Source organism: Rhincodon typus, chromosome 2, assembly GCF_021869965.1.
Source record: "Rhincodon typus isolate 14 chromosome 2, sRhiTyp1.1, whole genome shotgun sequence".
NCBI classification, from domain to species: Eukaryota; Metazoa; Chordata; class Chondrichthyes; order Orectolobiformes; family Rhincodontidae; genus Rhincodon; species Rhincodon typus.
In genome coordinates, this window is record NC_063333.1 from 44,572,679 (window position 1) to 44,588,696 (window position 16,018).

At 39.6% G+C, this 16,018-nt stretch overlaps 1 protein-coding gene across 3 annotated transcripts in view; it reads left to right on the forward strand.

Moving 5' to 3' along the window:
• The first annotated feature begins 1,462 nt into the window (after window positions 1-1,462).
• The window catches only part of slc25a40 (solute carrier family 25 member 40), a 65,862-nt gene continuing 51,306 nt past the window's right edge, over window positions 1,463-16,018 (forward strand). For 2 of the 3 annotated variants that reach the window (XM_020518627.2, XM_048607189.1), the window contains exons 1-4: window positions 1,464-1,601; window positions 3,222-3,281; window positions 4,045-4,151; window positions 13,391-13,458. In XM_020518627.2, coding sequence (XP_020374216.1) covers window positions 1,505-1,601; window positions 3,222-3,281; window positions 4,045-4,151; window positions 13,391-13,458 — 332 coding nt within the window. In that variant the 5' untranslated portion in view covers window positions 1,464-1,504. Of the gene's footprint in view, window positions 1,602-3,221; window positions 3,282-4,044; window positions 4,152-13,390; window positions 13,459-16,018 lie in introns of all 3 variants that reach the window. The other variant, XM_020518628.2, reaches the window with a different exon arrangement.

Sequence of the window (16,018 nt, forward strand, 5' to 3'; positions counted from 1 at the left end):
GAGCAGGAAAGCTGATGTTTCGGGCCTAGACCCTTCTTCAGAAACGTCAGCTTTCCTGCTCCTCTGATGCTGCTTGGCCTGCTGTGTTCATCCAGCTCTACACCTTGTTATCCTTGATTTGGAAAGCAGATGATAGATTGAAAATGCTTCAGTGGTCTCCCTCCTCCCGATCTTTGTAATCTCCTTCAGTTCTCTGAGATATGTGCAGTCATTGAACTCCGGTCTCTTTAGCATTCCCAGTTTTTAATTGCACTGTAAACTCTGGAATTCTCAGCCTAAACCTCTCCAGCTCTCTCTCCCTTTTAAGGTGCCATGACTAATTATTTTTTTAAACTCATAGTTTCCATAAAGGCACTTCTATGAATACTGCTTCATTTGGAAATGCTGAATCATACAGTTACCCAAATACGTCGCCTTTGATTCCTGCTTGCTTATGTGTGTTTCTGAGTTCAACTCCAATATTCTTCTTGGCTTGCCAACTTAACTTGCATCAGGAGTTACAGAGGCTTGGCATACTTTTTGTTTTCAAGCACAGCTCCCCCTTTGGTTACGAGGATCACTTCATCCAACTCTATCCTGTCATTTCTCCCACGCACAAATATTTGTCCAGTTGGGATGGTATTCGATTTGGAGATGGTGTTTCCATTTGTAAGCTGCCCTTCTGATTGGTAAAGTTTGCAACTCTGGGAAGTTTGAAAATGACTTTGAATGAATACACTGTATTTTGTAAATAATGTACACTGAATCTACAGTGCATTGGTGGGAAGAGATATTTAAGAACCTTTATTGCTTTTTCCATTCTCATTTTTGTTAATTCTTTCTATAACCCTTGCTGATGTTCTTCTGAGGTAATAATAGGCTGGGTTGGATTTGTCCTGCTTTTTATAGAAAATATATATTGCTCTGATTCTGTACCGCTATACTGTAATTGGCTGATTTTGCTTGTCTGTTTTCTGCAACAAGATTGAGAAAACAATTTGGAGAACTGTATTTTTTTTATTGGATAGCCATTGGCTTTTCAGCTCTGGAACTAAGGTTCAAATGTAGCCCAGTTGAAAAAGTCTAAAGACCTGCTGTCAGCTAGCTGTAATGATCCCAAAAGAAATGAATCTGCAAATTTACGATCATTACCTTGTGAGAATGTACCTCAACATTCCATATGAAGATAGCTTCATACCCAATTATGATATAAATTGTGAATTCTTGCCATTTTCCATACCTGGTTGGGCAATTGTACTTTTTGATAACAACTGAATGTGTGTGTATTATAGAATCTTTATTAAAGTAAAATATCTCAAGGTTGAATTACCAAAGGTTCACACTGACAGATGCAGAGATAGCTGGACAGGTGATCAAAAAATCTGAAGATACTGAGACCGTGACCAGTACTAAATAGAATTCTTAATAGTAGTATAAACACCTGAATTGCTAGTATTATTTCTTTGAGTATTGGAATAATTATCTCATGTCATACTTTCATTTCAGTACAGTAGATTGAAGTAAAATGGCTGTCCGTCAGTCAGACCTTAATACAAATGGAATCACACCTATCCAACAAATGATCGCTTCATGTTCTGGTGCTTTAATGACTTCATTGATTGGTAAGAATGTGCATTTACTTTTTGTATTTTAGGAATTTTTGTGTTTGAAGAATAAATATTTGTGTATATGGACTTGCTTCTGTTTAATTATAACCTGTGTCTGTATGGACTTGGAAACTGAGAGGGCAGCATTGAAATTTACTGGTGAAACAAAATTGAGGGGAGGCAGAATGTAATAAATATTATTAAGTTTACTAGAGGTGTTGTATCAAAATGCATTGTTAAATTTCTTTGAAGTCTTTTCGACTTCAAAGAAGATATCTAGTGTGTACTCTTTCTTGGATAAAAGCTTGGACTTGCTGTTGTGGTCATAGCAAATTATCTGCGTATTTTTGTTCCTCTTGAACTCGGAGTCATAGAGTCCTACAACATGGAGACAGGCCCTTCAGCCCAAACTGGTCCATGCCAACCTAAAAGTCCATCCACGCTAATCCCATTTCCCATATCCGTCTAAACCTTTCTTATAGATGTATTCATCCAGATGCCTTTTAAATGTTGTTATTGTACCCACTTCAACCACTTCTCCTGGCAACTCATTCCATATGTGTTCCACCCTCTGTGTGTATCAAAGTTACCCCTCAGGTTCCCATGTAATCTTTCCCCTTACCTTAAACTGATGCCCTCTAGTCCTCGATTCCCCAACCCTGGGAAAAAGACTGAGTGCATTCACCCTGTCCATGCCTCTCATGATCTTATATACTTCTATAAGATTCCCCCCATGTTCTAAAGAAAAGCAGTCCTAGTTTGTCCAACCTCTCTCTCGAGAACTCAGTCCCTTGAGCCCTGGTAACATCCCTGTAAATTTATTCTGTACTGTTTCCAATTTAATAACAAGCAAGGTGACCAAAACTGAACACAATACTCCAAGTGTGGCCTCACCAACGTCCTGTACAACTGCAACATAAGTTCCCAACTTTGGTACTCAATGCCCTGACTGATGAAGGCCAGTGTGCCAAAAGCCGCCTTCACTGCCCTGTCTAAGGTCCCTCTGTTCCACTACAGTCGTTAAGGCCTTACCATTCACCCTGATTTGACTTTCCAAAGTGCAACACCTCACACTTGTCTATATTAACCTCCATTTGCCATTTCTTGGTTGATTTCCCCAGCTGATCAAGATCCTGCTGCAACTCCTGATAACCTTCCTCACTGTCCACAATACTGCCTATTTCAGTATCATCTGCAAACTTACTAATCATGCCTTGTACATTCTCATCCAAATCATTGATATAAATATCAAACAGCAATGGGCCCAGCACCGACCCCTGAGGCACACCACTAGTCACAGGCCTCCAGTCTGAAAAGACAACTTTGGCTTGAGTTGCAGATGTCAGTGTTCTTAAACAGATGGAGCTCGCAATATGTGATGTTTCTAACTGTATATATCTTTCTATTTCACAGATTTTAGTTTTTAGAATTTGTTTTTAAAGTCAAACAATTTTTTTTGTATGCCAGATTCTCTACTTTATGATTGGTTAAATTTGCTGTCTTTCTGTGGTCTAAATGCATTATATAATTAGAACTACTTAGAACTGGGTCATATTTTTGTGTATACTGTTCTTGATTGATAATGTACCATAATTTTGAATATTACTTGATGAATCATCTTAAAATATTTTTCAGTTACACCATTTGATGTTATAAAAATACGGCTGCAAGCACAGAGAACTCCATTTTATAAAGGTAATAAATGCAAGCTAAATATTTAATTTAAACAAAGTAGAATACAGCTTTTCATGTCTCCCTTATCGTGTAGTTGAGTACTGCCATGTTTCGTTTGTCGATTTAAAGTGATTGTCTAGGTTCCTGCAAACTTTAATATTTATGATTGTGCTGAGAATTTTTAACATATACGCCACTAAACTGAGTAGACAGAAATGAATTTCACTCTTCTGTTTGGTTATTGATTTATTAAAATTGTTGAAGATTTGATTTTCTTCTGTGTTATCAGTGTTTATCAACATTTCCTGTTGTGGCATAGGCCAATGGAATTGGTTAGCTCAGTTGGCTGGACAGGTAGTTGCAATGCAGAATGACACCAGTTACGTGGATTCAGTTCCCACTTACTCACCAGAGGTGTAGTGACCTTCAGGCTAAATCACTACCAACCATCACTTGCTTTCTCTAGTGAGAGCAGCCCTATGGTTCTTGGAACTATGGTGACACTACTTAGGGGGTTGGTTAATTCATGTGGCTGTTTAGCTAGTTTGTGATACAGTGTATGCCATCACCTGCATTTAACTCCAGCATCATCTGAAGTTGCCGTGAAGGACTCTCCTTTTCAACCTCTCCCCACACACGAGGTATGGTGACCCTCAAGACAAACCACCACATCATCTCGCTCTAATGAGAGAGCAGCCCTATGATCCAGTAACGCTATGACAGCTGTTTGTACATGGCAGCAATCTGTAAGTATATCCTAATTTTAAATATATTTAATCATTAGGAAAATGCTTTCTGTACTGCAATGGCCTGATGGATCATCTATGTGTCTGTGAGAATGGAAGTAATGCTGCTTGGTACAAAGCACCAGGGCAATTCAAAGGAACATTGGTAAGCATTTTAATTTCTTTATGATTGCATGATATCCTTAGTGGTGAAGTCACAGTTAACTTAAGCCTAACAAAGTGTTACAAAAAGATTTTTCTCTGTGGTGGGTACTATACTGTACAAGTATGTTTTTGGGAGCTGTATAGGAGTGTTTTGAGGATCTGTAAAGAAATGTTTTGGGATTAATGAGATTATACTTTTACCAATCTTTAAAAATCTTTAAATATGTGTTTAAAAGAAATAAATTGGTTTATCGATCTTCATTTCTTTTGTTAATAAATTTCTGTTTTGTTGTGAAAATAAAATTTGCACCAATGTAAGCTTATGTCTCAGTGAAAAATACCTTGTTAAAACTAAACTAAAACAAAACACATTGTGATCTATCAAACCAGATTTCAGTCTAGGGTCAACATCATTTGGGAGCATTACAGCCTGATAACAGATTTTTGTTCGAATTATGGATCACTGTTACAGTGTAGGAAAATGCAGCAGTTAATTTTCATAGGACAAGATTCCACAATTATCATTGAGCTCCTCATCTGTTTTGGTGATGTTGTTTGTGAGATAAAGGTTAGTCAGGGTGCAAGAAAATCTCCCCTTCTCCAAATAATCATCCTGTCTACAACTGTTACCTTTCAAGAAGGACCAGGAGGCTGAAATATAAACAGAAGGAGCTCTGTTAAGGACATGTTTAATCTTCAGGCAGCAAGGTTAGACTGATTTGTTTCCCACCAAAAATAGCAGACATCATCAATGTCACATGATCAGACTCTTCATGACATTCTACTATACATACAAAATGCACAACAATATCCATTTATTACCATCTTATTAGACTGACAGGCTCTGACTGTGTAGCACCTCCATAATGAATTTACATTAAGTAAGTAGGAGACATAGGGTTGTGGTGGAAGATTGCTTATCGGACTAGAGGCCTGTGATCAGCAGTGTGCCGCGAGGATCTGTGCTGGGTCCACTGCATTTTGTCATTTAAATAAATTATTTGGATGTGAATGTAAGAGGTATGGTTAGTAAGTTTGCAGATGACACCAAAATTGGTGGTGTAGTGGGCAGCAAAGGTTATTTTAGAGGACAATGGGACTTTGATTAGATGAGCCAATGGGCCAAGAAATGGCACGTGGAGTTCAGTTTAGATAAATCAGAGGTGCTGCATTTTCGTAAGGAAAATCAAGGCAGGACTTATACACTTAATGGTAAGGTCCTGGTGAGTGTTGCCAAACAAAGAGATCTTGGAATGCAGATTCATAATTCCTTGAAAGTGGAGTCATAGGTAGACAAGATAGTGAAGAAGGCATTTAGTACGCTTGCCTTTATTGGTCAGTGCATTGAGTGTCGGAGTTGGGAGGTTGTGTTACAGCTGTACAGGACATTGGTTAGGCCACTTTTGGAATACTGCATTCAATTCTGGTCTCCCTGCTGCAGGAAAGATGTTGTGAAATTTGAAAGGATTTGGAAAAGATTTCCAAAGACGTTGCCAGGAATGGAGTGTTTGAGCTATAGCGAGAGGCTAAATAGTCTGGAGCTATTTTCCCTGAAGCGTTGGAGGCTGAGGGGTGACCTTATTGACGTTCCTAAATTTATGAGAGGTGCGGATAGGGTGGACAGTCAAGGTCTTTTCCCCAGGGTGGAGGAGTCCTGAACTAGAAGGGAAGGATTTAAAAGGTGCATGAAGGGCAACTTTTTCATGCAGAGGGTAGTACGTGCATGGAATAAACTGCCAGAGGAAATGGTGGATGCTGGTGCAATTACAAGTTTAAAAGGCGTCTGGATGGGTATATGAATAGGAAGTGTTTAGAGGGATATTGGCCAAATGCTGGCAAATGGAATCAGATTAATTTAGGATATCTGGTTGGCATGGATGTGTTGGACCAAAGGGTCTGCTTCTATGCTGTGCATCTCTATGACTCTAACGACTAAGTGCATCAATGGTTCTGGGCGGTGGTGATATGTATTTGGAGACTAATGCACCTGATCTCTTCCCAAGCAACACTTATTAGTTTGGAATCTGCATAGTATATACATGTATGGAATTAGCTGTACCCATTAAATGTTGTTACGTTATCAACCTTAGATATTATTGCTATAATTGCATCATATCTAGATTATATTTAGGGCTAGCAAGAATTGAAAAATATTTTGATGTATCTTTGTGAATATACCAGGGAAATATTCTTAAGTAACTATTTACTTATTGACGTAAGATATTCATTGCTAATCACATATGTAAAGTCAGCATGACTGGAAACTGAAGAATAATTTTGAACAGATGATTAGAGAGCAATTTTATAGGTATTACCACAAATCCTGTTTTCTCAGAAACTGTATATTTTTAAGATCCTTCTTGGGTATGGTCAATGACCAATCTAGGTCTTTTCAGATTACCAGTAGCTCGATTTGTAAATGAAAACAGATAATGCTGGAGATGCACAAAAGGTCAGGCAGATCTGTGGGGAGAGAAAGTTAATGTCTTAGGTCAATGGCCTTTCATCAGAATTGGAAAGATTTAAGAAATGTAACAAGTTTTAAGCCAGTACAGAAGCAGGAAAAATGAATGATGGGGAGGATGCATTCCAACGGGTCAGATGGATTGCTACCCCCCTAACATTTTAGACACTTATTTACACAGTAGGAAACAATGCATACCATTTGCTAGATGCAGTGCAATAACACGTGAAGACTTCTTTTACAGCACCTTCCAAACCTGTGACCTCTGTCACCTGGAAGGACAAGGGCAGCAGGTGCATGAAAATACATATATTGCCACCTTCAAGTTCCCCTCCAAACCATACCACCCTACCTTGAAAATGTCTTGCCAATCCTGGAACAGTAACAACACAGTGGGTGTTGGCACCTACACTACATGGACTGCAGCAGTCTAAGAAGGTAGCTCATCACCACCTTCAAGGGCAGTTAGGAACAGCCAATAAATGTTGGCTAGGCCTGTGATATGCACCTCGCTTGAATGAATAAGACAAAAGAACAAGGGTGAAGATATTAAATAACAAAGTTATGAAGGTGCAAAAAAGGATGTCGTAGGATTATTTAATAAAAATCTTGTCTGGAGCACATAAATTATTTTAAACTTAGAAGGAAACATTTTTCATTGGAATTCCAATGATAAAATATCAAGATTTAATTGTACCAGTTACCCTGTCACACCACCAGGTGTTGCTATACAGCCTCCCTAACCCTTCACACAGCTTCTTTTATTCAGCTCATTCCACTGTTCCAATGGTGAAGTTCTTTGTCTTCACTCAGTGGCCTTGGATCTATTTTCTACCCTCTGGCTTACCGCTTCAGTTCGAAGACATGATCACTCAACAGTTCCAATAGCTGCTGTAGATTGTTGGCTTTCTTATCCCACTACTTCTGGGTCTCTTCATTTCTTTCCTATTGTCCATGTGTTGAAGTTACATTTTTAAAAGTATATCCTGTACAGAAATTGTCTCAATATCTTTTAGATGAACTATTGCCTGACAGAAGATGATCTCCATCTTCTTGATAAGCAGCCAGTAATGTTGATAGTACACAATTACCAAGTAATGGACATTTCAACAAATGCTGTAACCACATCTCTTTAACCTAGAATAGCACTGCATCATAGCTTATCAGCCATTGTCCATGTCTTGTCTGCGTTAATATCTGATATTGCTCCCACCCACACCACCGGCTTACCAGCTAGCGTTTGTCCTCAAACAGGAATAGCATTCACTGTTTCTATTCCTGCTGACCTGAACATTATTTTCTAGATCCTCTACACAGATTCCTGAGTCCACTGGGCTGGTTTGAACTTTCCTGTCTCCATCACTCTGATTCAACCCATTGCTACACACAAAATTGACTCATTCTACCGCCTATCCATGTGCTGAAGTTACATTTTTAAAAGTATATCCTGTATGGAAATTGCCTCAACATCTTCTGTCAGGCAATAGTTCATGTAAAAGATAATCTCCACCTACTTGATAAACAGCTAGTAATGTTGGTAGTACACAATTACCAAGTAATGGACATTTCAACAAATGCTGTAACCACATCTCTTTAACCTAGAATAGCACTGCATCGTTGCTTATGAGATGTAGAGAAGTAAAAAGAAATCTTGCTCCTCATGAATATTTAACATTGACCTAGCTGTAACTGCAGTGGTACGTAAAAAAGCTCAATACCATCAAATGCACAACAGTTGAGTTGATTAATAGCTCAACTGGCACACTAACTGCAGATTAGTTCAGATCTGCAACCTCTGTGTCTAAGAGGGACAAGATCAGTAGCATCACCACTTCCAGATAAAAGGATTTCAACACTTCGAGGAAAAAGCCCACTACCGTATTCTCCATGGGACTCAAAATGGATAATCAATGTGAGCTTTGCAACATTGATCACATGCTAAGAATAAATTTAAGAAACTGTGTCATTTATCCAAATTTGGTTTTAAATATTTGTAGCAGAGCTAGGGCCAGCTTTTTTTTTTCCACGAAGAGAGCTGAAGCTTTTCATCTTGCACTCATTAGGACAAATGCAAAAGTGCCAAGTTTCAACAATATGCACTACAGGAAGAATAGGTCCAGATTGTTTGAAATGTCAGTTCTGCTGAATCATTGCCATGGAGAAAGGAAGGTAGAAGCTAAGGTTCCTTAAGCTCTTGGGGAATTCAAAAAAGTCCACCCTGTCCTTATAACTCAATCCCTCCAGTCCCAGTAACATCCTTTGCAAACCTTTTCTGCACTCTCTCCAGTTCTTCCAAGATGAATCACTTCACACTTCTCTGTGTTGAATTTCATAAGCTGTCTATCATAATTCGCAATATTCTTGATTGTTGTATCATCTGCAAATTTTGAAATTATGCCCTGGGTACGCACAAGTCTGAGTCATTGATATATTTCAGGAACAACAGGAAACCCCTGCAGAACTTTGACTCCTGGGACCTCCATTACAAGCCTTCTACCAGTCAGCGACATCTATTAGTCATTTATCTCTGATTGCTGTCACTCAAAACAAAATTGTCCAAATTACTACTACTCCTACATTCCATGAGCTATAACTTTGTTCGTAAGTGTGTTGTGCAGTACTGTATCAAATGCCTTTTGGAAGACCATGTATACCACATCAACACCAGAAATTTATTCAACCTGTCTAATAACTATTTAAAAAGCTCATACAGATTAATTTTTCCTTTTTATTCATTCATGAAATGTGGGCATCACTGTCTAGACTAGCATTTTGTTCCCCATCCCTAATTGCCCTGGCGTTACTGGTGCTGTAAGGAAGTTTCAGGATTTTGGCCTAATGACTGTGAAGGAATGATGATATTATTTTAAGTCAGGATGGCGTACGACTTGGATGGGAACTTGCAAGTGGTGGGGTTGTCTTGCATTTGCTTGTCCTTCTAGGTGGTAAATGTTTCGAAGGTGCTGTAAAAGAAACCTTGGTGAGTTTCTGCAGTTCATGTTGTTGGACTGCTTTGTTCTGGATGGTATCCAGCTTCTTGAGTTTATTGGAGCTGCACTGTAGCAGGTAAGTGGAGAGTATTCCATCACATTCCTGATTATGTGCCTTGCATATTGATGGACATGCTTTGAGGAGACAGGATGCAAGTTATTTGTTGCGTGGTTCCAAAAATCTCACCTGTGCTTGTAGCTACTGGCTGTACCAGTTCAGTTTCTGATCAGTATCAACATCCTCGTACTCACAGTCCAGGGATTCAGTGAAGGGCAATACAGTTGAACTTAAAGGTACAGTGGTTAGGTTCTCTGTTGTTGGCAACGATCGTTGTCTGACAGTTGTGTGGATTGAATGTTGCTCGTCACGTATCAACACCAGTCCAAGCCCAGCTATTGTCAAAGTTTTGCTGAAAATGCACAAAGAATGTTTTAGGATCCAAGGAGTCCAGAATTATGCTGAACATTGTGGAATCGTCAGCAAACATTCACATTCTTGACCTTATGATGGGAGAAAGGTCATTGATGAAGCTGCTGATGATTATTGGGCCTGGACCACTACTTTTGAGGAGATCCTGCACAGATGTCCCAGAGTTGTGATGACTGACAAGGGTGGCATGGTGGCACAGTGGTTAGCACTGCTGCCTCACAGCGCCAGGGACCCGGGTTCGATTCCAGCCTCGGGTGACTGTCTGTGTGGAATTTGCACGTTCTCCCCGCGTCTGTGTGTGGGTTTTCTCCGGGTGCTCCGGTTTCCTCCCACAGTCCAAAGATGTGCAGGCTAGGTGGATTGGCCATGCTAAATTGCCTGTAGTGTTCAGGGATGTGTAGATTACGTGGGTTATGGTGGGATGCTCTGAGGTTCGGTGCGGACTTGTTGGCCTGAAGGGCCTGTTTCCACACTGTAGGGATTCTATGACCTCCAACCCCTGTCTTCCTTTATGCTTGGTATGACTCCAATCAGCAGAGACTTTCCCCTGATTCCCATTGACCCCAGATTCGCCTCAGTTCCATCATGTCATATTAATTCAAATGAGGACTGAAGAGGCATGATCATTGAAAGTACTCAACAAGGTAGGTTTTTGAAATATCAAGAGTTGTCCAGGGTGAGGATGTAGCAAAAGAGGAGTTAAGATCTGGGTGAAATCAGCCACGATGGTGGTTGAATGGCAGAGCAGGCATGAGGGGTTAAATGGCCTACTCTAGCTACTATTTCTTATGTTAATGTTGTCCTGACTCCAAAGGCCATCACTCTTAACTTATCTCTGGAATTCAGCACTTTTGTCCATGTTTTGACTAAGGCTATGATGGTCAGGAGCTGTAGGGGCCTGGTGGAAACTAAACTGAGCATCAGTGAGCAGGTTTCTGTTTTGCAAGTGCAGTTTGAAAGCATTGTTAACCCCTTCCATCTCTTTGTGAGTAGACTGGTAGTTGGCAGGATTTGATTTGTTCTGCTATTTTTGTGCACAAGACATAACTGGGCAATTTTCTACATTGTTGGATAGATGCCAGTATTGTAGATATACTGGAACAGCTTGACTAGAGGCTGAATTTGTTCTGGAGACCAAGTCGTAAGTTCTATTGCTGAAATGTTGTCTGGGCCCATAACTTGCTATACCACTGTCTTCAGCTGTTCCTTGATGTCATGAAGGACATCATAAGTGAATCGAATTGGTTGAAGAATTTCATTTGAGATGCTTGCCATCTTGGGAAGAGACTGAGATGAATGCAAATATTTCAGCCTTGTCTTTTGCATTGATGTGCTGGCTCCCCCTTCATCGAGGCCGTTGATATTTGTGGAGCCTCCACCTTCGGGTAATTGTTTAATTGCTCACCGTCATTCAAAACTAGATGTGACAGATCTGCAGAGCTTGGATCCAATCCATTGAAAATGTGATTTCCCCTGAACAAATTAATTCTGACTTTCCTTAATTAACCTGCATTGACCCAAAAAGCTATTAATTTTGAGCAGAAGTGTTGTAATTGCAGCATCTAGTCTGGAGTCTTATCAATTCTTAAGTAAAGACAGCCTACTATAGTACCTCCTCCCTCTCAATTTTAAATCCAAACATCTGAACTAACTTCTCTTTTAACATAGCCTGTCTAGCACATTTAATGCCTCAGCTATGTACCCTGCCTCCAAGTGTAAAATTCCTTTTGGTTCCTAATCTGCCCCGGTCCTCTTTTTACCATGCTTTTTTATTGGCTACAAAAAGCTTCCGTATTTCCTTTTGTGTTATTTGCCTGTCTCTTTTTGCGCTTTCTCTTTACTTCTCTTATTTTTTTTTCTTCACTTGCCCTCTGAACTGCCCATATTCAACCTGGTTCTCAGTTGTACTATCCATGTGACATCTCTCATAAGCGTATTTTTTTCTTTTTCATCTTAATCTATGTTATCATCAAGGAGGCTCTGAATTAGTTTTTACTATTTTTCCCCTTACTATGAAATGTATCTTCGACTATGTCTGAATTGTTTATTCCTTGAAGGTAGTCCAATGATCAGTTACTGTTTATTCCTGCCAGTGTTTCATTTTACAATTGATCTGTCCCAGATCCATTCTTTCTTGCAAACAATGCAGCAAGTTCAGGCATGTACTCAAAAGTGGAATTCCAAAAGTTGCTGTGTGAGAAACACCACTGCTGTTGCCTTCTCAAAAATGTCTTCTTGCTGTCGCATTCCAATTGAAGGCGCTTTGAGTGGTGTTACAATAAAGGTTTTTGTCTATCTCATTAGTAAGTATCCTATTAATGATGTAATAAGTGTTAACTACTTCTGAATAACCTCCGCAGCAGTGAAAATTAGTGTGTCACATCTCTTAAAGTTCTAACTATTGAAGTTTTGTTTTAGTTCTTTTGTGAAATTTTGGTATCATTGCAAGGACAGCATTTGTTTCCTGTCCATAATTCGCTATGAACTAAGCAGGAACAAAAACAAAGTTGCTGGAAAAGCTCAGCATGTCTGGCAGCATCTGTGAAGGAAAAAACAGATTTAACTCAGTTCTGAGGAAGGGTCACCGGACTCGAAACGTTAACTCTGTTTTTTTCTTTCACAGATGTTGCCAGACCTGCTGAGCTTTTCCAGCAACTTTGTTTTTGTTCCTGATTTACAGCATCCACAGTTCTTTTGGTTTTAATGAACTAAGCACCTTGCTCATCCATTTCAGAGACAGTTTAGAGTCACCATGTTATTGAAGGGGTGTCAGGTGTGGGCTCGCATATGTAAGAATGGCAGATTTCCTACCTCTAAAGATCATTAGTGAGCTAGATTGGTTTTTACAACAATTGAGCATAACTGTCTTGGTTACAATTACTGATTAAACCAATGAGCTGAAAGCATTAGTCTGGACCTTTGGAGAGCTACTTAGTGATATTACCAAATGCCTAAAAATTCAAACTTTTTATTTTTTCTTTTTGATTTTCCTTATTCTGTCTCTGTCTAATCGTTTTCCTTGCACTTATTTTTCTTTCTTTATCTGATTTGTCATTGGATTTGTCCACTCCGCTTTATGCTTCCCTCTCGATCCTTGTTCCATTAATTTCATATTACTTGGGTCTGATTGATTAAGTATTTAGTTACCCTGTTCACACAAGTCCCAAATATCTGACTTGCTCTTTACAATGTTATTAACTTATTAACTGAACAAATGTTCACTTTACTAAGTGTTTTCAATGAAAAAGCAGACAACATGTTTTATTAAATATTGTGAGATATTTGCCTTTGAATATGTTTTATTTAAAATTATTGTTTAGCATAACACAAGGATTTTTTTTTCATTTGTGTTCTAGGATGCATTTGTTCAAATTGTTCGTAATGAGGGACTAAAGTCACTCTGGAGTGGACTTCCTCCAACATTGTAAGGTTACTTAAATAATGCTGTCATGAGATTATGACCTGCAAAATTGCATTTCTGAAATATAAAGTGGCATTTAAATATGTTTAACTGTGCATCAGCCTTGTTGATAAAAGTTGCAGTTAGTGAGAAACTAAACTGAATCTTGCCTTTGAAATCTTTGGTAGATGTTTGTTTAAAAACCGATGTTTAAGATGACTAAAACAAATACTAGAACTGTATAACAGTGTGGAGCTGGAGGAACACAGCAGGCCAGGCAGCATCAGAGGAGCAGGAAAGCTGACGTTTCGGGTTGGGACCCTTCTTCAGAAAACTTTCTCCAACTCCACACTGTGTTATCTCAGACTCCAGCATCGGCAGTTCTGTATGGTAGTTTCTGACTTAAAGAAGAAGGCAGAGCTTCAGTATGTTAAATATGTTTTATCTCAAGTGGTATGAAATACTGAAGCTAAAATGTTCCATATACAACTTCCATATAACTTAAGTTAGAGTGCTGTGACCAATGCAGAATGTGGAGCACAGTAGTTGGAGTATTGAAAGTAATGAAAGAATGGGACACCAGGTGGTCTGGTAGTTGAGGATCAAGAACAATGAAGAAAAAATACAAGGTGAAACATCAGAGCTTTAGAACAGAAATCAATCTCGCTTAACACAGAATTGTGAGGCTGAGGAGTTAATTCATAAAAATTAATGATTAAGACAAAAACTATACCAGCTTTGCAATTTGGAGGGGATAGGAAAATGAAGGAAAAGGGGTGCAAGGAATGTGGGAACAGGGTTCTAAATGTGACCAGTGCTTTAACATGGAGAGTGACAACTACTGTGTACTGTTTGGACCTATTTCTGTGCGTTATCTTCTATGTGTACTTAGTAAAGGTGAAGTCACTGTAGTCTTACCAGATCATAGGGCTGCTCTCTCATTCGAAAAAGTATGGTGGTTTAACCTGAGGGTCACTACACCTCAGGCAAGGGGAGAGGTTGAGAAGGAGAGTCCTTTGTGGTAACCTCAGCCAGTGCAGCAATTAAGCCCACACTGTGGCATCACTCTGTATCTCAAACCTGCCATCCAGCCAACTGGGCTAAACAGACCCCCTTAAAAATCAGTACATTTGGAGAGAGCAGACACTCGAAGATACCTATTATTAAAATCTAATAATGAGGAATTTAATACAACCAGAAACACTTAAAGCCTTATTTCAGTCAAGTAAAACAGAAATACGGAAGACATAAAATCAATGTGAGGAATAAGATATCGAGATCTCTGAAGAAAATCGAAGAAATAAAATTCTGCCCTTGCTTCTGTACATCTAAGTGTACGTGACAAAAAATTAAAATCAACTCAGATCAAAATCAAGAGTACAAAAGATTGTTGCTGCAAATTGCCCAAGACTCTGAAGTGTGTAAGATTGCAGAGATTCCTATACTTCAGAAAACTGTGACCTTTGTCTCATTCTTGAGATCCTGATCCTCGAATACCTTTTTTTCTTTAATCATTCAATGGCTGAGCTTGCAATTACCATAAGAGGTAGGAACAGGAGTAAGCCTTTCGGCCCCTGGAGTTTGTTTTTATTGAGAGTAGACTCCTAAGATTTTGAACAAAGCTCATATGTCCCAGGATTGCACGAATATTCTTAAGGATTTTCTGGGGGGACGTGGATTCTGATTGAGTGCACACATGTTATCTGCTTAATGAAGTTATATTGATTTTAGTTCTGGTTTGTTTTTGAAGGTAGTAATAAACTTCAATAAGATTTTCTTTTTGTTGGAAGTAGGTGTCACGGACTGGGCTGGCCTTTATTGCCCGTCCCTAGTTGCCCCTAAGAAAAGGGTGAACTGTCTTCTTGAACTGCTGCAATCCATGTACTGTGATAGACCCATAATGCTGTTAGGGAAGGAATTCCGTGAATTGGCTGAGTGCCGGTGGACATGGAAGGGATGTGGTAGATGAAAATCAACAAGCAAAAGTGTGAAGCCATTTATCCTGGTAGGCAGAATGAGGAGATTAATACAAGCCAAGTGCAATAATTTTACAACAAGAACCTGACAACAGTGCAGATTGAAAAAGCAATTAATAACACATACATTCCTGAGCGCCTCACCCCAAACCATGGAAGGCAAGTTCAAAGGCAGGCACATGCTGTGATTGAGTCCTAGTTCTGAATAGAGATTCTGCTGCTTTCCAGCCTTCCCTCTGAAGTTCTGGTCAAGAACGCTTTCAGCCATCCTTCCTTCCCCAAGGCCAGCTGAGTGCCACATTCCACTAGTGCTGGTATTGAACCAGCAAATGGCAGGAGACTCATCATCTGGGAAGGCTATCGGTGACCTTCAAAGAGAAATCCTTCATTCTCGGACATTGTGTGCCTGATCGAGAGACCTGGCATGGTAACAGGAGGCCCTATAGGAAACAGGTACAATTGGGTGATGTCAGTGCCCCTGCTTTGTGGCTGGCTGTCCTTCATCTCTTTCCACCTCTTCCCCCACCCCCTTCCGTCCTTGAGAAGCCATTTCACCTCACTTAACTGAATCTGGATGTCCCATCACCTATCTTCCATGCAGACTTCCA